At 42.9% G+C, this 24,165-nt stretch overlaps 1 protein-coding gene across 1 annotated transcript; it reads left to right on the top strand.

Moving 5' to 3' along the window:
- Nucleotides 1-3,130: 3,130 nt before the first annotated feature.
- On the top strand, nt 3,131-15,085 carry ATP6AP2 (ATPase H+ transporting accessory protein 2). Its single transcript, XM_053935647.1, has 9 exons — nt 3,131-3,259; nt 6,021-6,151; nt 8,350-8,472; nt 9,816-9,911; nt 10,098-10,235; nt 10,535-10,588; nt 11,940-12,089; nt 13,102-13,218; nt 14,017-15,085. Exons 1-9 carry the CDS (start codon nt 3,181-3,183, stop codon nt 14,209-14,211), a joined length of 1,083 nt encoding a protein of 360 aa, XP_053791622.1. The 5' UTR covers nt 3,131-3,180; the 3' UTR covers nt 14,212-15,085.
- Nucleotides 15,086-24,165: the final 9,080 nt, after the last annotated feature.

Here is a 24,165-nt window from a genome sequence, read left to right as displayed (position 1 = left end):
ACCACAAGTTCAGAAAAAGAAAATGAGAATGCGAATGCTAAAGTCTCAAAAATACAATTCCTTCTGCAAATGTGAAAAAAAATCACATGATACTCTTTTGTTGTGGTATGACTTTCAGAGTGAATGCTTTATGCAAAACAGTGTCAAGAGGTTAATTTTAAAAATTGAAATGACTGCTAAAACACACAGATACGAAACACACAGATAGTAACAGTTATAAGAGAAATAACTTTCTCAAAAGAGTCTTATTCACTCTGGCACCTTCTCTTCCACATCACATTTGTAAGAAATCCTTAATTTAGATGAAGAAACTTCTTCCTTCATATGATCATTTTCCTGTTCTGTGGTTCCCACTACCTTCCTATCTAAAATACAACCACATCCACCCAATGCCCTCTAGTTGTTTCAGAAACTCACTGCTTTGAGTCACTCTTCTTGCCTTATTTCTGTGCACATTTTGGGTGTAGACGCAATCTGAAGGGAAGGGAAGGTAAGGTAACCATACCTGCAGTTCATCTGTACTTCAGACTGCAAGGTGCAGGAACCATGTTTTCCTGGACAGGCAAAACTTTGTGAAATTATGCTAAAATATACACAGTAAATGGCACACTACACTTGCAAAGTCAAGTGCCCAAGGGACAGCAAATGCCAAAAATAAGGTAACCCACATAACCTTAATCCATGGGTTTACATGTTGTGGCAGCATTATCAGTTTACAATACAGAATACTATATTTTCAAAATCATCATGCCTTGCTCACTGCACAAACCAGCTGGGCCCACTGAAAAGCAATCATTCAATATCTTTGTTGTTCACTGATCCAGGCCTTCTCTCCCATGTGTTTTTCTAATCCTGTTCTGAAAGCAGAAAAGCCCATCAGGAAACAACTATTTTGATCATATCTTTGCCACAGTATTCAGGTAATCTCACAAACCTTTTTTTTTTTTTTTTTTGCATTTATTTCACAAAACTATTATGTAGTGCAGGTTTTGTGACACACAATACAGAGTAAGAAATGAGTGGGTATTAATTTGAAGTGCTCATAACTTGCTTGACTGCTGAGTTTTAGAGTACCCTATGCATCTGGCATGATTTTCATATTCAAAGTGTAGTTTCTATCCAGCAGCAGGATGAGCAGGAGCTCCTCCTAATTTATGCAAAACAACTCATAGACAAGGAAGGGATTGTTATTGCCACCTATGAAAAGCTGAGTTTAAGTGATTTGCCAATTGTCACATAGTATCATGTGGCAGTGACAAGGATATAACTTTACTCTCTTAAATACTGTTTGCTGTAAACACACTTTCTTTTTACTACCTGCATTCCTGTGCCCACTCACTCATTCTTCTAGACAACCTTTTTTTTTCCCAGTACAAAAATGTTGCTCAGGCACATTTTCAAAGTGTTTCTATAGTTGGCTGGAATTTCTAAATACACACAAGAATAGCTGTGCCCAAATAGTTGTATGGGTAGCAATCCTTGGCATGTTCTGCACATAAATACAGTCTTACCACAGGATGTAACATAGGTGCTGTCTCCCAGCAAAGCAGATAAAACATTCCCTAGCACTGCTGCATTTACTGTGAACTCACACACATTGCTTCCCGAGGTATCCAGGACAAAAAAGCCTTCCAGAAAACAACTGTTTTGAATCATATAATCTCAAGCATTTATTTGCATTTATTTTACAAAAGCTGTTTGTGGTGCTGGTTTTGTGATGCATGATACAGAGTAAGGAATGAGTGATTATTAATTTGAAGTGCTCATAACACAGTTTTACTTCCAATGCACTGGGAGGCCTTAACCTCCCATCCTACATGGCAATTCACCCTAAAAGCCTGGTTTTGTCTGCCTTTACTGGCAGAGAGCTTCATCAAGATCCTGGAGCCTAAAAATGTACAAAGACCCTGAGAAATACTCGCAACTTCACAGAATCACAGAATGGGTCAGGCTGGAAGGGACCACAGTGCATCACCTGTTCCCACCTCCCTGCTCAAGCAGGGTCATCCCACAGCACATGGCACAGGATTGTGTCCAGATGTGTCTGGAATATCTCCAGTGAGGGAGGCTCCAGGCCCTCTCTGGACAATCAGTTCCAGTGCTCGGCCACTGCACAGGAAAGTAATTCTTCCTCATGTTCAGGTGGAACTTCCTGGCCATCAGTTCCTGTCCCACTGCTGGACCCCACGGAGCAGAGCCTGGTCCATCCCCTGACCCTCCCTGCAGACACAGGCAGACAGGGATGAGGGCCCCTCTCTGCCCTCTCTTCTCGAGGCTGGACAGGCCCAGCTCCCTCAGCCTTTCCTCACGGAGATGCTCCAGTCCCTCCATCATCTTTGTCACCCTCCACTGGACCTGCTCCAGCTCCGTGTCTGTGCTGTCCTGAGGAGCCCAGAACTGGGCACAGCACCCCAGGTGATCCTCACCAGGGCTGAGGAGCAGGACCACCTCCCTTGATTGTGATGATCATGGCATATGACAGGAATATTAAACATACACTGACCAAAGTGCCCCACCTACCTGTTCCTATCACTGGCAGTGACAGCTGAAGTGAGATGAGCATGGCTGTGGCAGTCAATGGATTTGTTACTGTGGATATTCTCAACAAAATTTAAGGAAGAAACCACTGACGGCGGGGCACAGACAAGGGGAAAGACGAGGACAACCACAGAGCCAGAAGCAGCCCCTCACGGCCCCACGGCCTCATCAAAGACGCCCTCGCCACAGGGCTGCCGAGAGGGTGGAGCCGCTGCTTGCTCTCTGAATGGTGCATTCGACTGTCAGTCACAGCCTTGCCCCGCCCCATCGTCGTCAGGCTGACGAGAGTGGGCGGAGCAAAGCCCCTACTCCTCGCGCTCCGATTGGCTGAATCTTCTGCCACTTGGCTCCGCCTCCTCGCCGCTCCCTCTGGGCTTACAGTGCGGGGAGGAAAATGGTGCAGCACCTCTGGCGATCTGATTGGCCAAGTGGCAACGCCACTCAAACAAAGACTCCGCCCCCAGCTGGACAGCTGACTGCTCAGCTCCGTGACAGGGACGGCGCTGCGCCGGCGATTGGTCAACTCTGCCGAGTCCCGCCCATCATCCTGTATACCGCTCGCTGATTGGCTGCGGCAGCTGTCCGTCAGGCGGCGGGCGGGGCGCTCGGGTGTCTGTCCGCGGCGCGGCCCGGCGGCGGCTGATGGCGGACATGGGGCGGCGCGGCGGGGCCGGCCGGGCCCTGGGGCTGGCAGCGCTGGTGGCAGCGGCCTGTGTCGCCGGTGGGTGAGCGGGCACGGGCCGGCGCGGGGGAGCGCCGCGGGGAGCGGGGAGGGCCGCCTGGCCGCTGCGGGGGGAGGTTGTGGGAAAGGGACCGGGCCGCGGTTCTGGGGAGGGGAAGAGTGAAGGGTGAAGGTGAGGGGGACTCTCTGTGTCTGTGGGTGCCGGGTTCGGGACCGAGGGGTGGCAGTGAGGGGCTGTCACTGTGCTGCAGCTCCCTGCCCCCACCCCCCATCCACCTCCAGAGACGGTGCTCGAACCCTTTTATCCTGTCCCTTTCAGTCCAAGCGCTGGTTTATATTAAGTTATACGTTTCTATAATTTTATTGTGTAAATTCGTTATATAAAATTATTTTTATAATTACGTAACAAAATTATTACATGACTTTAGATAGTATATAGTGTATTTTTAAATGCATATGTCCAATTATATGTAGTATGTTACTTTATTAAATTAATTTCTACTGTGTACAAATTATGTTAAAATCCAATTCTATAAGCTGAGACGGAGAGATTCAGATCAGAGACTAGAAACACTGTTTCACTGCCAGGGTGAGGCGTGGGAACAGGTTGCCCAGGGAGGTGATGGGGTCACCACCCCTGGAGGTGTTCAAGAGGCATCTGGACCTGGCACTGGGTGATGTGGTTTAGTAGTTTAGGGGTTACAGTGGCACTGCTGGGTTGATAGTTGGACTTGATAGTCTTAGAAGTCTCTTCCAACTCTGATGATTCTGTGATAGACACACCTATTTTGTTATTTTGTACGAATTTTCATGTTTTTCTGAGCTGTTTCTGTGGTCATTGCAGCCTCTCTGTTACCCTCTCTGAGTCAGGCTCGTGGTGGCACTTCCAGGACGTGTAAATATTTCCCACTCAATGTTCCTTAGCCTTCCAGGTTCACAAAGGCTTTTGAGAACCTGAGGAACAGCTTTGGCAGGGTAGGAATTAGGTTTACTATTCCATAGACAATTGGAGGGAATCTGCTGATGTTCCCAACTTCAAATTTAGTTTTAATCGTTGTAATCTTGAACAAGTCTAGTGAGGGAAATTCAGTTGTGAAGGGTTAATGCTCTGATTTTATCCACCTGAGCAATCTTGTCCCAGGTAAGCCAGTTTGCCCTAAATAATGTGACTGTGTAACAGCCTTGTGGAGAGCAGTATGTGAAATCCTGTGGATTTGTAGCCATTTTGTAAATTCTTACTTAAAGAAATTGGTCTGGAAACATTTCTACCTTTCTAAATGTGGGTTGATCCACCATTAAAATTGGTAGCAGGCCACCCAAGGAACACATCAATTTAAATAAATTCTTGACTCTACTCCATGAATATCACTTGGTTTGGTCTCTTTCCTTCCTTTTGCCCCCCTCCCCAGCCTGCATCTCAGAACTTTGTCCTTTGGTGTGTTTATCATAACATAGCTCAGATTTACTGTCAACATTTGTATGCATGATCGTGAGCCAGGCTTTGGAACAGCATCTTCAAGGTCACATTAGTTAATTTAATATTAGGGAAGTTTTTAGCTGTACAACACACCAGTTTACTGTTGCATTGTTTTTGTAAATAGCCTTTAGATTTGTAGATGCTATTTTAGAAAGCTATTTTATATCACTGCTTGGATTGGTAACCAATTTTCAGTGATCACATGAATAAATACTTCTATTTTCTTTAGATAGTTACCTTACTCATGTAATTTTGAGCTATGCAGTCAGATTTATTGTATAATTAGAACTTGAACATACAGGCCTGCAAATAGTTATTACTCTATTACTTGATTTTCTTGTATCAAATCAGTTTTCTGGTAGCAACCTACTCAGATTGCTCATTGGGGAGCATATGCCTGAAATTTTGTGCATGGTGCGTGTTACTGCTTATATACACCAAAGAAGTTTCAAAATTTATTTAGGTAAATTTTGGTGTACACAGTGTTGCAGCTGTGCCTAAGTGACTTTAAGATAGGAAGCCAGGTTGGAACAAGCCCTTCTCTCATTTCTGTGGAGTCCTTTCTGACTTTATGATGCAGTAAATTGCTGTCATCACAGAACAGTTTAGAAATATGCTGTTAGTCAACTTTGCTATTCAAAGTAATGGGGAAGAGAGTGAAGGGGGATCCTAGAGCAGTGGAAACCCAGTGTTGCAGGTTGTGGCTCCACACAGTCAGCTCAGTCTGCAGTCCAGTGCTGCATCCAAGGAAGACAAACATCTCACGGTGTCACGAGGTGGAGGAGGCAGAGCAGGGACACCAGAGCTGTTCTGCAGGAGCCAGGTTGTCCTGGCACTGCCTGGTTTAAGCCAACACTGACAAATTCCACTGGACTTCCTTGCTCTGGGCTCAGTGGCTCTGGCTGTTCCTTGCATGAGCAGAGGTGTTGTGCCAAGCAGTCGTGGAAGCAGACAGAGCTGTGTTAGTGCTTTGTGAGCTTAACAGGATTTTGGGATCTGCCTGGCTCCACTGAGTTCACTTTACCGGGTCTGAACTGTGAGACTGCTTGTAGCTTGTTACACAGAACTGTGCTCTGCTATTGTTTGAATAATTGTCCTGCTTTTGTTAATATGGATCTGTTCATTCTTAGTCATTGCTGTATAGAAGCCTTATTTTGTATTCCAGAGCATTAAAATGAGCAGTTCCCATTCCTGGCTTTCCATAAACTGATAGGCATGGGAGGGAGGGAGGGAGAAGGGATGAAAGCTCAAATATGATCTTTTTCCTGTTATGTAAAGGAAAAGATTGCAGGAGCTCTGACAGCTTTTTATGTCTGTTTTTAGGTGTCTGTGGTGGTGAGTTCAGTATCTTACGATCCCCTCAGTCGGTTGTTTTCCGAGATGGAAGTTGGCCGATCCCGGGCGAGCGGATCCCAGATGTTGCTGCACTGACCATGGGCTTTTCTGTTGAAGAAGTATGTTCCAGGTCTTGATTGTGAAACGCCTCTAAAGCTACAGACCTGCTCACTCAAGATACAAGTCTTCCTGTCATGTGCTGGAATATATAAAATATTGCCCTGTTTGTCTTGAGGAATGCATGACTTGACAGGGTGGTTTCCAGGACAGAGCTGTGTGGGTCATATGAGCAGCCAGAAGCTGTGCTAGCTTGGCTAATTTGAGTCACCATCTGTAGAAGGAAGCCTGCAGAGGCTTTCCAGTGCTGTTCCTCAGTTCCTCTGAGACCTGGCTGTGTGCTGTATCCCCCCCATCCATGGGGGACCACTGTCACTTCTTGCACACAAGCTCTCTGTAGGGCTCTGCTCCTGAGTAATCTGAAGCCTGAGAAATGGCTTGGCAAGGCAGGCCTTTTGTCAGGTCAGCAAGCCTGTCTGCTGAGCAGAGTTAGAACAAGTATGTTGGTTACTTAGGAAATAATCCAAAACCTTGGAAACGTGATTTGTGATAGCGTTTCTCCACATTAAGTATTCAAATACAACTTTAGCAATGTTTAAAGTGGGGCACATGAGCAGGAGTGCTTGGATTGATTCCATCTTGCCTACTGAATTTATATGCTGGGCTTCAGCAGGGATGAGTGGCTGTTGAAGCAGTAGATGAAAGTGTAATAGCCAGATATCTTTGGCAGTGTCTGTGTGCAGCCAGATACTGAAATCTGCAGCCTGAGGCATTCTCACAGAGCTGGTGAGGGCAACCAGTTCTCATTTCTTCCATACTAAACTAGGGAAGAGGTCTGATAAGGCTGGTTTGAATGCAAGGCTGCTTAGTTTGTGTTTTGGAATTTGAAAATACCTTGCTGTCAATTAATTCTGCTATTTTTGTCATCAAACTAGTAACAAACTTGTATGAGTAGTATGACTAAGGAGTAAATGTTGATTATTTTATCAGGAAAAACCAATATATTGAATGGTATTGTGTGTGTTGTATATAAAGACACCCAGAAAAATAGTGGAGTTTGGCCTGTTCTGTCCGTTTGGCATCTTGGTCATCCAGAGCTGTGTCATGGAAGAAAGTGTTTCAGTACTCACTCAGTGCCTTTGCCACAGCTTGGGATTCATTTGTTGCAATGGGTCTGTAGCATCCTTTAGAAATAGTTCTCTGTTACTATTAATTCAAATCCTAGAAGCAGGCAGGGAAGGAAGTGTTTGAATGCTTTTTCAGTTCAGCCCTGGAACTGAGAGTTCCTGAAAGCTGAACCTAAGGCAGAGGTCGCTGTGTGGTGACCCTCCAGCTCTGGTAAGGAGAGTACTGCAGGGCCCAGGCACTTCTTTTGCAGCTCACATCAAAGCTGTAGTCCAGGAACATAAACTGACAGTGCAGCAAGGCCACTGTGGAGAATTTGGAATTCTTAGTATTTTTGTATCACATTGGGAATTTTCAGAAAGAGTCATTCAGTATTCTTCCCTTGTTAAAGGGAAACAAAACCAAACCCCATTTTTGTCCCTGATGATGCTTTAAAGAGCATCCTTTGTTTCTGCGAGGTGATACAAATCATAGTGTCAATGATGTTTAATTCTAAAATGCAATTAATTTGGCTTTCAAAAAAAGGGCAGTTATATCATTTACACAAATGGGGAAATCTGTTTGCCTTTATTCCAGACAGATGAATTTGTATTTTGTGCCTGAATAAACCAATCAGTAGCCTGCACTGTGCTCTTACTGATTTGTAATTGTAGTAAGCTACTAAGAAATCTTTTTATATTTCTGTGCAAATTTGTACATTTAAGATTAGTTGCCTGTTGTGATTGACACATCCCTCTCTTCCCCTTCCTTTCCACCCTTTTTCTTTCCTGTACTGAAAATATAAAGATATTAGTGGGTTTTTAAAGTTCAGCCTTCACTTACTAAATACAGACTTAAGTATTTATAATTTAATTATGGGAAGTAACTCCTCATGTATCCATTATCTATAATGTTTTCTTAGTGTAGACTTTGCTATGAAGTTGCTGGCAGCTTTTAAACTAACAGTTCCTTCATGGTTGACTGGAGGCATTATTCAAAGCAAAAGCAGTGTAGTATTAACTTACTTCCCCATGAAATTTCCAACAGGCTGTCCTGCACAGAGGCATTAACAGGATAATAAGTTGCTTTGCTGTAATAGTGGGAAGAACTCTTCCTTTGCCAGTGAAATACAACTGTTTTTGTTATTTTGTACTAGGACCTCCCCTGGCCTGGGCTGGGCGTGGGGGATCTGTTTCACCGGCCGCAAGCCACTGTGCTGGTGACAGTGAAGGGAGTGGACAAGCTGCCTGTGAAAGGGTTTTCTTACCCCATTGAGAATGTGAGTATCCACGTTTGGAACTGTCACGTGATTCCTGGGACTCCTGTGGTCTAATGACAAGTACATGATTCTCTGCTGATGTTCACTTATTCCCGGCTTCACTTGAAGTTTGCATATCCCCATAACTGACAGATCAATAACCTAGTCAGGGTTCTGTACAAGGTAAGAGGCCCTTGAGATCACCCAGGGCTTCCTGTGTCGAGTTCAGTTCAACGTGCTTTGTTTGACCAAAGCACGTTCTCCTTGAAAGACAGCTAACTTTACAGTTTGTGCCAATCCACTTCTTCCCACGGTAACTTAATATTTTAAAATCAGAATTGTTAAGTTTTTTGCTTCAGCTGAGTGTGTGATAACATTTTATATGCAGTTGATTTTTTGATGTACTCTATCGCCCTATAAGTGGTCTTTTGAGTTTTCCTCAAGTACTTGACTGTGAAATACAACACTTAGAAATACCATCCCTTATATTGTATCAAGAAGAAATCAACACACATTACATTTACCTATCACTGTCTATCTTTGCTAAGGCTTCTCTGGCTTCTTACAGCAACAGAGAATCCTTTAGGTTGGAAGGGAGCTCTGGAGATGGTGTCATCCAACGCCCTGATCAAGCAGGATCAGCCAGAGCAGGCTGACCAGCCCTGTGTTCAGTCAGGATATGAGCATCTCCACTAATGGAGACTCCGTGACCTCTGGGCTACCTCTGCCAGTATTTTACCACCCTTGGAGTAAAAAACTTTGTTCTTGTGTTAAGTTAAAATTTCCTGGGTTTAAATCTATGTTGTTGCCTCTTCTGTCATAGTAGGACACTTTAAGTAGTGAATGGAAATGTGCCATTCTGTGTCTTTTTTAAATAAAACCCACAAGTAAGTGTTTAAAAAAACTAACAGTTTTGTTAACTTGCCAGTAATGGCACTATACTGTGCTAGCATTTCTTCTATTTTTAGTAGGTTTTTTTATATGTGTCTTTTTCTGTTTCAGCAGTTGGTCTTTCTGCTGGTATATTTTCACCCATCAGTTTTTTGTGGTTCATAACTTTCCATTTGCAGTGAGATTGTTTCCCTATATTTGTTGGTCTTGTTTTACTGATAAACAAGGCCATACTCTAAGCCTAAATAATCCTTTTAATTCACAGTCATGGTCCCTTGGAGTTCTTCAGAGTATATTGTGTCTTGCCACATAAATAAAATGTCTGTTCATAGATACACAGGTGATGTTTTGTTTTGCACGTAGCTTCTTATGACTTATTATCACTTTGGAAATGTGCATACCCTTTACTTCTCTTCCTTAGTTAAGATCAGCCCCTGTTTAACCCAAAAATCTGACTAGACTTTGTCTTCCAGGCCGTTCCTTTCAGTCTGGACAGTGTTGCAAATGCCATCCATACTCTGTTTTCTGAGGAGACACCCGTGGTGTTGCAGCTGGCCCCCAGTGAGGAAGTGAGTATTGCTTCACTCCTGGTTCCACGTGTCCCAGATAGGGAAACCTCTTTCCACTTGTGTGGCTGGAGGAAACCCAATTGAAATTCTGGAATGGAGATTGCAAAGCATGATTGCTTATTAGTGTGTGGCTGGAGAAACTGAGCAGGAGCCTGTGCTGCCAGTAACCAGTGGCTGTCCCTGCAGAGGGTGTACATGGTGGGCAAGGCCAACGCTGTGTTTGAGGATCTCTCTGTCACGCTGCGCCAGCTGCGGAACCGCCTCTTCCAGGACGGCTCCATCCTCAGCTCCCTCCCTCTCAACTCCCTCAGCAGGAACAATGAGGTAAAACACATTCTTCAGTGGGAACTTCTGTGGGGGTTTTTTTCCATATTCTTAGTTAGCTTATGCTTTTCTCCTTTCCTGCTTTTTCTTCCCTCTTTCTTTGCCTAAGAGCCCACGCCTAATTTTTTCTAAACTAAGTTTAAACATTTTTTTCTAAGTAACTTTACTGAAAGAGTTATTTCCTTCTACCATGTTCTGATGTTGTAGCAGACAACTGGTATAAAACACTTGCAACAAAACAAGACTTCCCTAACTTGGGTTTCATCAAAGGAAATACTTGTCTCTGCCTCTTCCCTCAGGTTGACTTGCTTTTTCTGTCAGAACTTCAAGTCCTACATGATATTGCAAGCCTGGTAAGGTGTTTTGAAACATTCTCCCCTGTCTTGTGTCACAGAGATCTTTAAAGTAGAGAAGCCATAGGCAGGATACATGGCAACCAGTGATACATATTCTAGTGTGTCATCAGCTGGTTCCATCAGTTTAAATACTGCATTCTATTTGTATCAGCCCCATCAGTGCAATTGTGAATGGGAACCTTAATCATCTGTAGTTTTCTTTTGTGTTGTGTTTGGTCAGAACAGGGGCAATTCTGAAATACTCAATGAAGAATTTGCTGGGTCTTTCTTTGGTGTCTAACTTGGGAAGTATAATGGTAGTTAAGAACATGTTCTTTGCCCTGTCCACCATTTTGCTTCAAAATATCACTTTATCTGAAAAGACTGGAGTGCCTTTTGTGCCATGAATAGTAATGGTGGTAGAAATTTTCCAGTGGAGGGGTTAGCTTTTCATTCTGAGGATCTTTTTACTAAGAAGCTGCTGTCTTGCTGCTGTGGTTTAGGGTTTGTTTTAGTGGGTCAGTGGTGTGTGGGTCTTTTTGTTTCATTTTGGTTTGTTTTTTTTTCTGTGTGTCCTTTAATCTGCAGCCCTTAAGTACTGAAGTGAAAGAAAGAATTGTGGAAAAATTCAAAAAATCACATTAGGTAAAGGGCTAGTGGAGAGAAATAGGGCTCTTGAGAGAAAGAGGTAGAAAAACTTGGTTTTGTTTTGCAGGCTAGAAATGCTGCAGTTTAAGTAGCTGGGAAGATGGGATTAAATTCCTTTTCAGAGGCTGTTGTCTTGTGCAGGCAAATATCAGTGCTGCATCTTATCACCTGCAGAAATGAAAGAATGTCACTCTTTTTTGAGATAATTTGGATTGTATTGGCTGGATTTTCTACATATTGGAAGTATTGGATGATACTTCTCAAATAAACTACTTTTGTACATGGACAGTGCAAGGTAGAAGTTGCAACCTACTGAGCTTTGCAAGGACCAGCTTCAAACAAGGAAATGCTGGTATCTAAATCTTGTAGTTATGTTTTTGTTTTCTTGTGAGTTTTATTTTCATGGCAATTACAGAATGAAGATTCTGATATCAATAAGTATTCTATTTCTTTTTAGTACAACTCTCTATTACGTGGATGTAACCTCATGTTAGGAACAGATGCTACATAATGATCATCTGCTTTCTTCTGTAGAATTAAAAAAAGAAACAATTATGAACATCTTCTAGTTAAGTTGGCAAGAATTCCATTTCCTAATTATGGAATATGACTGTAAAAAGTGAGACTGGATTAGTCCAAGTAAATTGATTTTGTGCAATGTGTTTTTAAAAGTAACCTGTGTATGAATTAATTTCTTTCTGCTCTCTATGTTGTGCCAAAGCTGTCTCGACACAAGCACTTAGCCAAAGATCACTCTCCAGACCTTTATTCCCTGGAACTGTCTGGTTTGGAAGAGGTTGGGAAACGATATGGGGAAGACTCTCAGCAGTTCAAGGATGCTTCTCAAATTCTTGTAGACTCTTTGCAAAAGGTATATTGTCTACCTAATGAACAACACTCTTGGTAATATTAAGAAAATAGTTTTTATTTTAACTACAAAGAAGTAACTTCATTAGTGCTGGCTTGCCTAATGCTTGTTTTTGTTGTTTGGTTTTAAAAATGTTGTTGTTTAGTTATAAAATTGAATGTTACAGTTTGCCTCTGTGGAAAGTGTTGGTGTGATTCTACAATGTGTTTAGATATTTTAAATAAAGGAGTAGGGGTGTATTGAAACCTTGTATCAACATGATTTGATATGTTTGTTTTTCTTAAACAAATACTTTGCATTTGAAAGCACCAGAATGTCTCACAAAAAGAGGCTCTTGGAAATCTGGAAATATCTTTATCCCAACATGCAGTGGTTAGTTTACCCCTGCCCACAAAGCTATGTAAATGTAAATTTTTAAGACTTCAAAATAACTGCTGTTCATACATCAGTGTGCTCAAGAAAGTAATTTTTTCAGCAGGTCTTACATAATCACTAGTTAAATTTGTATTAAGATCAGTCACTTTTGAGAGTTTTCAAAGTGTGATGAAAAAATTCAAAAGCATTAATTTGTTAAATAAAATACTTGTTTTCTCTAAGCATTGCTCTTTGGCCTCTTTGACCTTAAAGAAATATATTTAGACATAGTAGCATTTGGACCAGATTAAAATATTCAGGTTCATAGTTTCCCAGTGGGAGTTTAAGAACCTAAATATTTTGTTAGAACTGACAAGACACACAATTAGGAAATGATGTGGGGATGGGTCTTTTGTAAAAGGGATAACAGAGTAAGTTTCAGCCCAGAAAGCAGGCACAAGCCACAGTCTGCTGAAAAAGGCCCTGTAAACCAGAGGAAGGTTGACACTTAATGAAATTCTAAAATAGTGTAAACTTCTACAGCTTTCCATAATTATTCCTGAAGCTGACATCTTTTGTTTTGCTACATCTTGCTAACAAAACTCTGCTTAATTCCTGGCTGCAGTCTAGACTTTTAATTAAGCCACCTTTTCTTTTCCAGTTTGCGGATGAGATGTTTAATCTGTATGGTGGGAATGCAGTAGTAGAAGTGGTGGCTGTGAAGGAGTTTAACTCTCCCCTCTCAAGGAAGACTCGCTCCATTCTCCAGGCTTCACAGGTAGTAGAGCCACATTTTTCTACATCTCATTTATTAAAAGTGATCCAAACTGTATCAGTTCACCTGAGTGCCACTTTTTTTTAAGGACTAAAATGCTGACTATGACTTAGGTGTGAGTGCAGTTTACTTGTCTTGATCTTCACTTTATCATTCAGTAACTTCACTTGAGGAGGGCTCTGGAGGTCATCCAGTCCAACGTACTGCTCAAAGCAGGACTCATTTAGGAGCTAGATCAAGTTGCTCAGGTTCTTGTCCAGCCAAGTTCTTGGAAAGTCCATCCCTGGAAGTTCCACAGCCTCTCTTGCTCCAAAGCATTAACCACTTTCATAGTGAAAACTTTTCCCCTTATGCCTTGTTAGAATTTGCCTTTCTGTGCTGTCTCCCCAGTGCAGGCAAGTCCTGCCTCCCAGCTGTGGGAAAACATCTTTTCCTTGACTGGACTCCAGACACAGTCCAGGATGCAGTTGTCCTGTGTTATTCCAGAGGTACTGCTGGCTCCTATTCCCCTTGTCCTCCAGGAGCTCCAGTCCCTGTCTGCAGCTGCCCAGCCTGTGCTGTCACCTGGGTTCTGTTCTGCCCCAGGTTCAGGACTTTGGCTTTCATTTTCCTGCCACCTTCTTCTTTTTGATTCCACTGATGTCACTCACGTAATCACTTTTTTGCATTCTGTGCCCTTGCATCAGATTTGTCTAGACAAAAGTGCATCTCTCTTATTTAGGTTGCTCAGACTTTGGATGGAGTCAAGATGTTTGGTGTGCAGAGCTCACTTTAAAGTAATAAATATTTTCTTTATTGCAGAGTAAAACCGAAAATCCATATAACCTTGCCTATCCATATAACTACGACTACTCTGTAATCTTCAACATTGTTCTGTGGATGATGATAGGTCTTGCTTTAGCTGTGATAGTTATCTCCTACAACCTCTGGAACATGGATCCTGGCTATGACAGCATTATTTATAGGATGACAAATCAGAAGATAAGAATGGATTGAACTGCACCGTATTTCAGCGTAGGAAGATGACGAAGAGCAAGGTCTCCTTTAGCCTGTGTGGAAAACAAATGTCCTGACATGGTTAATTGTGGAAAATTTTTAAAGGTGTATTTATTTCTAAGTATTTTTTCCCCCTTTCAAGACTATTTTAAATGTTAGTAGTAGCACCAGATGGAATTTAGGAATTGAAATCTGCTTGTTTAAAAAAACCAAAACAACACTCCCCAGAGTAATTGTTATTAAAGTGACATCATTCCATTTTTTTTATCTTGTAACATGAGTTTTTGAAATGCCCTGTACTGCCTCTGCAAACCAGATAAACTGAAATTACAATAGCAACATGTTGTTTGAAACTTTTGCACTGGAAGATCAAAAATTATAGCTAAAATGTTGTGTTGTATATTATGAACCAGCTGTAAATGTTTGATGTAAATATTTATAATGGTTATATGTAACTTCAGAGAGGATAGTAAATATTCTTCAGTAAAATACTAAATATAGAAATATTTCTCTCAGCCTAGGACTCTAGTAGCATAAATGGCATTTTGATCTCATGTTGATGGCTCAGAGGTGAGCTGTACACAGAAGGATCCTTTCCTCAGAACCTCAGTGGTTGGGAGGTGAATAACACTGGTGTGGCTGGTCTGTACAGTGCAGTCTGTAAATCCTGAAGTAGCACCAGTCTGGTCATGGTCTAGTATCACTTACAGTTGAAAGTTCCTGTTATGATGCTTCATGTTCCTTCCATTTGTGTTAATGTTATTATTATAAAAAAAAATTAGTTCTTTTTGATGATAAGAGTGGACCAACATTTGATTTAAGTATGCCTGGATTATAGTCCTGCTTCAACCATTCAATAAAACAAAGAACAGTTGTTCTCGAGTGCATTTATTCCTTGTGGCTTTGTAGGTGTGGCTCCTTCTGTTTAGGATTTGTTCAGCTGACTGGGGCAGGTGTGGCTGCATCTGATGTGTGACAGTGGCCCTAAGGCCGCAGCAGTTTGGTTTAAATTATCCTTCAAAAGAAAGATAGTCTTGTGTGGATTTTCCTAAACCAGATAGTGAGTGTAGTTAAAGCAAGTGGTTGATCTCTGGCTTGGGTCTTTTTTAGAGCTACCTCCTCAGAAACTCTTTTGCTCTTGTGGTAAAAGGTGATCTTCCGGACTTACAGCAGCACGAATGGAAACTACTTTTTTATCATCTTGCCCTCTAATGTGCTGAACTTTTCCTGCTGTTAGGAGATAATTGTTCCACTTTCAGAAAAGATGTTCTCACTGAATTAGTCTCCTTTACTGGGAATGTCTGAATTGGGGGCATTGAAATTGTTCATGTTTTGGAGATCCTGGACAGTGCTTCAGGTTGAAATGAGGAAATTGCAGGTTTACCTGAGTCCAAGAAATCCAGTTCAGTATATGTTGCAATCACTTGAAATTACTTTTAATGGCATTTAAAGATAATCTGGATGATTGATGCCAGTAGATGGAAAGGAAGAGTTGCACTGGCAGTTTGTCTGACAGGATTTAATTACTGAACATTCTGTAATACACCATGACAGAGTAGTCAAGGGAAGGCTCTCAGCCAGGTGTGAGAAGTAGGACACAGTGATTATGTCAATGATTATGATTAGATTTATTGCTAATACAGTATCTAAATATTCCCAGTGCAGTATCTAAATAACAATTCTGTCATCTCTAACAGTGGATGCAGAGGTTTGATCAGATTAGCAGTCCACTTCAGATACTGGTACAGAGTTTTACAGGAGCTGGTTGTTTAAGGGACTGTATAATTAATGGTAAGTATTTAACAGTTGTATTAGTCAGTGTGAAGTTGGCAGTGTAGAATTTGTTTAAATGCAGGAACTGCCATTGAGATAGTCTCTGCATGTCAGCTCTCTCCCAGCTGCTGCTGTAGGCTCTAATTTTACTTTTTAAAGCTGGTCTTATTCTACTTTGAAGGGTGAATTGCAATTCCCACTTCTCCTGTTAGTACCACATTTGTTCCTTCTCATGGCTGCAGGCCTCCAGCTGGTACTAAAGGTGCTTTTGAGCACTGTCATGTGTGCTGTGTCTTAAATACCAAATGCTTTGTGCAGCACAGGCTGCATTTTGAACCACTCCACAGCCCCTGTACTTCAGTTTGAGTTAGGCAAGCCAGACACACTTTATTATACAACAATATTGGTCCATAACTGCTAATTAAACAGGTAATTACAGGAATACCCTTTTCATACTTAGAATTAAATTAATTAGAATGAAATGCCATCAACACTACCAGACCTGCTCTTGATTGTTCTCTTTAGATTTAAATCACCCCAAGAATATAAATTGTAAGAAGATTTATGTGATATGGCAAAAATCATAGGTTTTGTGCACAGAACTATGATGAAAGCAGTGAAACTGTCAAGTGAAGGAAGGAAGAAAATGGAGAAGCCAAGGCAGGAAGGGGATGCAAGGAAAATAACAGCTGGTGTTGGGATCCTGTGTGCTCAAAGTGAGAGGGCAGGAGGGTTGTTTTGCAATATCTGGCAGCAAGCAGCTTTCACCAGGGTGGGACAGGCTCCACAGAGTGCTGTCAGTGGGACTTAGGGTGCAACTGCAGCAGGAGTAGTGATCTGATCACCAAAGAGAGTTTTTCTGTGGGAGCTTGGCCTGTGGCACAAAGGGTGATGTGTATTTCATTGGGTCTTCTTCAGACCTTGGTCTTATGTTGTCCACTCTTTGGCTTGGGATGTACCTAAGCTGTTCTCAAGAAGTGCTGAAATCTCTGAAGAAGGAGAGAATCCTGAGCCAGAATTGAAGACAGAGTGTTGCTTTTGATACTTAGGTTAAAAAGAGAAAATAAGCCATAAAAAGAAAGGGTTCTTTGAAGAGTCAGTATGGTGCTTTTTCTAGATAATGCCCCAAAGTCTAAACCTGGCAGAGGGAGGTATAATCAGCCTTTGTGCCTGCATCAACTTTCCAGACTTCTCTGTGGCAGGAACGGCAACTTTCAGAGTTCTTGCAGCTGTAGCAACACACAGGCAAGGGAAGCCTAAAGCAGATCTGAAATGTGTAAATGTTACGTCTAAAAAAAGGATGTGGAAATGAAGAAACGACATTGAAATGCAAATGTTGAGCAACCTGGCAAGTGATTGCTGAGATTTATAGGTCACCCTTCATGGATCTAAGAAGCACACTGCCAGAGTCTAGGTAAGGAGATAAGCATCCCTCAAAACAAAACAAAAATCCTCCAAAACAATGACATTCTGAATCCTATACTGACACAATTTTTGGCTATGGTGAAATGGGTGCTTTGAGCTAAAAGTCAGAAATGTTCTCTAAAAAAAAATTGGTTTTTTTGCTCAAGTGAGGATTTGGGACTCTCCTGCATTTTTTATTTTCCCCTGTGTAGGCCCTGAACCATATTCCTAGGAATTTTCATCTCTGTAGAAGCAGGGACATTTCCACACAAGTATTGCAGGACAGAAATGCAGCGAGTTCAAGGAAGACAGAAAGTGGAACTATCAGGTTTCAAATCTGTCAGAACAAAAGAAACTTGAAAAAAATGTGGAACATTTATTTCCTGTCCTGTTGTGCCACTAGTGCAGAGCATTGCTGTGGAGGAACTGAATGCTAAAGGGCTCCTACAGCTCATGGTGTGAAATCACCACCCTGGTGTTTCTGCCCAGACTTGTGCAACGTGTCCTGCCTGCCCAGGGCTGAGGGACAGGGACAGAAAGCCCAGGTGGCCACACTCCTCTCAAATAAACAGAGCAGAAACTGAAGGATGGCACAAAGCCAAACATCCAAAGAGTCTGCTCCACTGCCCTCTCCTACTGAACTGCTGGAAAAGCAGCTGCTACAGATGTATCTGTGTATGGCAGGCAGGAGATGGGGCTGTCTAAGACCAGGAATGCATGGGACTTCCACTGCTCTGGAAGTGCAGAGATTCTCCTGGATCTCTGTAACAGATCTCATGAATTATTTTCTAGAATGGGTCAAAAAGGCATGTACTGCATCTGTACTCTACATTGGCTAAGGACAGCACCTAGACCTATTCCCATCCTTAAACAGGGACTTGCCTTGCTTGTGTGCTTTCAGAGTTTAAAGAAATTCCTCTCTTGCTGAAGGATGGATTCACACTAAAGGACTCTGGCAGTCAAATTTAGTATTGTTGTTCATGTCATCCAACATCAACAAAAAAGTACATAGCTAAGGTCTTGGCATGAATATACATCACAAAATGTTTAAAATGTTTCTAAGGGGAACAAAATTGATGGTTGCACAAAATTACAAAAGCAGTCACATTCCACTTAATTCTGCTCCAATGCAAGAATTTATGATGACAAATTTACATGTTCTTAATCTACTGAGTATATGCTTTTCATTAGGCCAGGGACACAGAAGCAGTGGCTAAGATAAATAAATTCACAGTATTTTAGCTGGTAGCTGATGGCCAGCACTGTAGTCAAAGTCTTCAATGACTTCAGTGCTGCCAACCTACTCACCTGATCAACTCCTGTGTTCTAAATACTTCTTTACAATGGCATGGTTCAAGTACCCAATCAAATGATATAAAAAAAAGTCTGCTGCAATACCTTAGTGATCAGTGAGAGCATTTGGAACACTGGAGAGCTAAATGGGAGCTCCAACCACACCCTACAGCAGGTGATCAATCAAAATCTTGACTGTGGTACAGCATCAGCTTGGAAAGAAAAAAAACGGCTCTCAACTATTTCTGTCACTTTTAGACTCTGCTGTAAAAAAAAAAAAAAAAAAGGGGGAAAAAATACATGAAAATAGCTGTACCAATTATTTTACATGAGCCCATCCCAACTTTTCTGCAGGCTGCAGAGCCAAGAGGCAGCCACATTCTGCTGCCAGTGCTACCCTTAGCAAAGCTGCCAACTCCAGAGCACCTCTGACTCCTTTGGGATAGATGAGTCTGAACCACCTCTGCCCAACTGGTGAATGTGCAGCTCTGCCCTCTGGAAATCTCCAGCGAGCTGTGTCCTAGGCTGTGGTGGATTCCTTGGGAGCAGGGAGGCTCTGCTCCGTGGCTGAATGGGGTCGTGTTCCCCAGGGAAGCCTGGTGGCACCCAAATGGCAGCAGCTCTGGATAACCTGACAGGAAAACAAGCTAGAAATAGGAAGTGCAATCAGCTGTCAGTCATGCAGAGAAGCAGATGGGGTGAGGAGGCTTAACTGGAAAAAGCACAAACTAAGATAAGCTTTCTCTATATATGAAATGGTTTTGATCTCCTTCCCGCATGTTTGCATGCACACACACAGTGTTATGTGGGTCTTTACAAATGAAACCTTGGGAGAAGCTTCCTCCCCCCATTAAAAACAGTACTTTTTAAAAAAAGGTGAAAATATTTTAAAGCTCTTTCCATATTTTAAAGAAGATTTTTTTTAAAGTATGCTCAATATTTTGTAAAGATTAGGATTTATAAACTCAGAAGATGAATAGGAATACATCCACCTAAAAAAAGATGTCCAAGAAAAAATCTGCAGGAAAACTGTGCCTATACAACTATCATTCCACAGGTGATGCTGACCAGAAGCTGTCTTTGATGTGTGTTACTTCTGGAGAAAAACAAAATAATCCATCAAATCCAAAAAAACATCCATCACAACCAAAATAATCCATCAAGCACAAGTGAATTAGGAAAATAAGCAGGACACAAATAGTAGTGTCGGAGTGTAACAGCCCCAGTGCCAACCTGCAGCACAAGGGTCACTTTAATTTCACCTTTGTCCCTGAAGTACTGTGTTTTATCCAAGGGAATGGAAGAGTCAGCACTAAAGGGGAGACACAGGGAGTCAGAGGGGCTGACTCCTCACCCTTCCCCAGGACCCAAACAGCACTGAAAAGCCTGAAATTTTAGAAAGTGATTTCAGGGCAGTGATCCCTTCAAGTCTGCCTCCCCGGCCATCCCAGGGCAGAGCTGGAGTCTCCCGTGCTCCTGGTGAGGGGATAGCTGCCATACAAACCACTCCATCCCGGGAACATTGCTCTGGAAAGCAGCCTCTGACATGTCACAGCTGGAGTCATGATCTTGTCATGAGACCAGCTTCCTGTCTGGGACAGACTGTCCAGACTGGAACAGCACAAACAACCAGTCTGCAGTTTGCTTCCTCCTCTGCTCCCTTTTCCTCCCTTTTGTTATGTTTTGGTTTGGTTTTATTTTTTATTCTTTTTGGTTTTGTTTTGTTTATTTGTTTGATTTTTTTTCCGTTAACCCAGAGGTCCCCAGGAATTCAACAGCATAGGAATCACCTTTATTTCTTCTTTCCACCCTGTGTTCAGCCACTTCCATGCCACAGACCTGATTCTTTAAAAATTCCACAGCTGCTAAAATATTCAGATTGTTGGAAGTGGTGAAATAAGTCCTACTTGCCATCATTTCCAGTACTGTGTAGGAGTAATTGGTTACTGTAGCCTAAATTAACTATTTGGCAGAGGAGAAAATAATCTAAAAAACGGAAGTCTTTAAATGCTGACAAATTCCTTTATGAATTTCTCTGTAACATGCAGCTTAACCTTAGCTGGAAAATAAACACATATGCATTCTTAACTCCATTTTTTTTTCTCCTCAAGCTCTTCCTCTCTGGTCTCTGTTAACATTTGGTTTTGGTCATGTTTCTGTTTTTCAAAGCATTGTAGCTGCTGCACTCCAATCCTTCAAATAGTCCTTTATAATCTGCACCTCTTGCCAGCGTTGGAGTAGCACAAATGGACATGACTATTCTGATGGAATTAAGTATTCCTACATAGGATTATTCCTCAGGACATCCCTCACTCAGGTGGACACGTGAATGAATTCTCCAGGGCTGACCTGTTCCTGCACAGCTCAGGTGATCTTCATTTCATCAGCTTTAAGCTGCCCTCTGCCACTCCCTGAACTAGGCGGAGCCTGCATTGGCACCATGGGACACCCTGGCAAAGATCTGGGATGGGATGGAGGAGGTTACTTTTATGTATTTATTTGAATGCCCGTGCAATTCAGGTGGGGAGGAATATTTGGAAAAGCAAAGAGAATCAGAGTAAGACTTTGATCTCTTCAGTTAAAAATGAAGGTATGGAAAGCACTGAAGGAAAACAGTGAGGCAGGAAGGATATTCTGGTTCCCTCTCAGTTGCAGGGAGGATGTGCCAGCACCAGGGCTGGGAGAGAGGCCATGGGGAAGGAGGGAAGAAGCAGCCAGGGGCTGTCTCTCTCTCTCTCCAGCTCTCTGCAGGACCCTGGGCACCTCTGGGCAGCTCTGCTCTCCTCCCTCTGCTCCCTCCACTTCTTAACTTTAACATCAGTCTTCGAAAGAGCTGTGGCTGTGTGGATTTTGTTGTCGTTGTTCTTTGTGCCAAAGAAAGAAGCAAGATGCTTCTAAAATCACAACTAAAGAGCAGCTGTCTAACTCTGGTCCTAGCTCTGCCCAAAGAGACTGAAAAAAAGATGGGAAAAGGGCAGGATTTTTTTTTAGATTCTTACAAATATCATCTCATGCTCACAGCTTTCTCTGGCTGACTTCATCTCTGTAGTGCACCACAAAGCTCAGAGCAGTGAGGATCTCCACGAGCCTCCCTGGGGATTCAGGGAGGCCTTGGGAGTTCAGGTAAAAGCCTGTAATTAAGACACAGCCTGCCAAGTTTTTAAACAGCATTTTACAGCACATTTGCCTGTAATGGATCTGGGTTTGGAGACACAGGAGGGCACTGCCAGTCCTACATTTCTTATGGAATGCAAAGCAGAACCTCTTGTTTTATTTTTCTTTTTGCAGCTGTATGAGCAGTGGCACCTTCTGCATTGCACACAGTGTATCTCATGTCTCCCTCCCAAATCCCTTTGGCCATGAGGAAGAAGAAACTCTCATTTCTGAGGAACACTGCAGCTCACTGAGGTCTCCAATGCCCCAGAGAGAAGGGAAGAGCTGCAGCAGTGCCCCTGCAGGGCCATGACTGTGCTGAGCTCAGCTCTGGCACTGCTGCCCACAAACACCTTGCACAGCGTGGGGCTGTGCATTGTGAAAGGAAAGAGGACTCTTGGGAAACACTCTGGTCAGGGTCACCTCTGTGACTTTCTGCTGATATCTGTAGTCCTAAAAGTTCAAAGGATGGAGGAGAGCTGGTGTGCTCCGACACACCGGCCCAAAAACTTCCATCTGCCCACAAGCCAAGGAAATCTGCACAACAAAACCCACATGGCTGATGGGTCACCTCGGGCCTCAGCAAACTCTGTCTGCAGGCACTACCCCACCGTGAATGCCCCTGGAATTTGAAATAAATTAAACAACCTGGAATAATCCTCTTCCAGGATGCCCAGGATGTGCTATTTGCATGCTGCAAACAACAGTGTGTTTGAATAAAAGGTTGATTCCTTCAACATTATCCCTGAAAATCTTCATAAATCTTTCCCTGTTTGAGCAGCTGACTCTTGGGTAAGAGCTGCACATGGATGGTACCACGCTGTGCCAAGCTGTGCAGCAAGCAAGAGGCAGGAGGTGTGTAGGCAAATTCTGGGTTTTTTTTTAAGGCACCCATCTGCAACAAAACAAAGCAGAAAAACAAATGCAAAAGTGTGTCAAGAAAAGCAACTTACAGACCTGATTCCACAGCTACCAAGCATGTTTTCAAATCTAAAACAAATTAAAAATGACTATGACCAACTGGGGATGGATCTGGTCACCTAGAGCATAGAAAAGAATTAATTTATTTCTAAAGATTTTCCTGGTCCCTGTCTGTGAGATACCATGAAAGGAAAGGCACTATCCAGCTCAACAGTTGCTCCCAAGGTAAATTTCAGCCCACAGAAATCATAAGGAATTTATTGTTTTCAAGCATTCAGATCTACCATGAATGTGCATATTCAGCCTGTACATTCATCAGGGATCTTTGTGAAAGGGAGGTACTGTGCCTACACTGCAAAGTGAGAGGGACAGGACCCAGTGTGGGCCCTTGGGACAAAGATCCCTGACTACCCTGTTTGGGTAAACACTTCCACACCCACCCTGAGCCGTTTCAGCTTGCAGAGATCTCACTGGAGCAGTCCCACATGGAGCCAGGGATCTTGCTGTCCTGCAGCTTCTGCACAGCAAGCCCGAGTCCCCTACCTGGCCCACTTTATCTGGCAGAGAAAACACACCCAATCAGAGACCACTCTTTGGAGATTCCTGCCAAACAGAAAACTTAATGGTGGGACCACTGTGGGTGCCAAGAGTCACCTGGCAAAAGCCAAGGTCTGAGTTTGGGTTCCCAGCCGACTCCTGCCTGGCTGCTGGAGCTCTGTGATGATGGAGAACACAAGGGGTGTTTCTCCACAGCAGCAGCTGCTGGGCTGGTGCTGCTGGGAGAGTCACTCAGCAGCTTCTGGTGTGGTATCCTGGCACCTTAACTGAGAGCTGAACTGGAAAACTTGAACTCTGAGTGCAAAGCAGGTGGAAAGAGAAGAGCTGGGTTCAAACACGGGTTATGCCTCAGCTTGGAGCTGGCAGCTCTCCTCTGGGCACTGAGGTGACAGCCAAGCAGGACTGAGCTAGGCTTAACCAGCTGCTTCAGTGTGGGGGGAGGATGTCTCAGTAGTATTTGGAGTTACACTTCAGTTCTCACACAGTACTGTTGTCAAAATAGCTATTTGCACATAGCTAAATCCCTAGGTATCAGTCAGCTTTACAGGCTGTCCAAGTAGTTAAAGCATACATCCATTTCTCCTTTTTTTTTTCCTTCAAGATCATTGATGGCACATGTACACAAACACCTCTTTTCTTTGCCTTGTCCTTGTCCTCCTTTTGATGGGAGGACAGAGCACAGATGTAAGTAAACAAGATGTATCTGTCCTGCTAGCTGATGTTTACACAGATCAGCAAGTCAGTGTTATTCCACAGCACCAGTGGGATGATCCCAGTGTCAGGTTGTGGAGTAGCTTCTGTGGAGGCACATGCACGTTGAACAAAGTGGTTTCCCAGCTGAGTGTGGAAGCC

Source organism: Vidua chalybeata, chromosome 2, assembly GCF_026979565.1.
Source record: "Vidua chalybeata isolate OUT-0048 chromosome 2, bVidCha1 merged haplotype, whole genome shotgun sequence".
NCBI lineage: Eukaryota > Metazoa > Chordata > Aves > Passeriformes > Viduidae > Vidua > Vidua chalybeata.
Note: the sequence above shows the minus strand (reverse complement) of the source record. Positions and strands in the feature narration are given on the sequence as shown.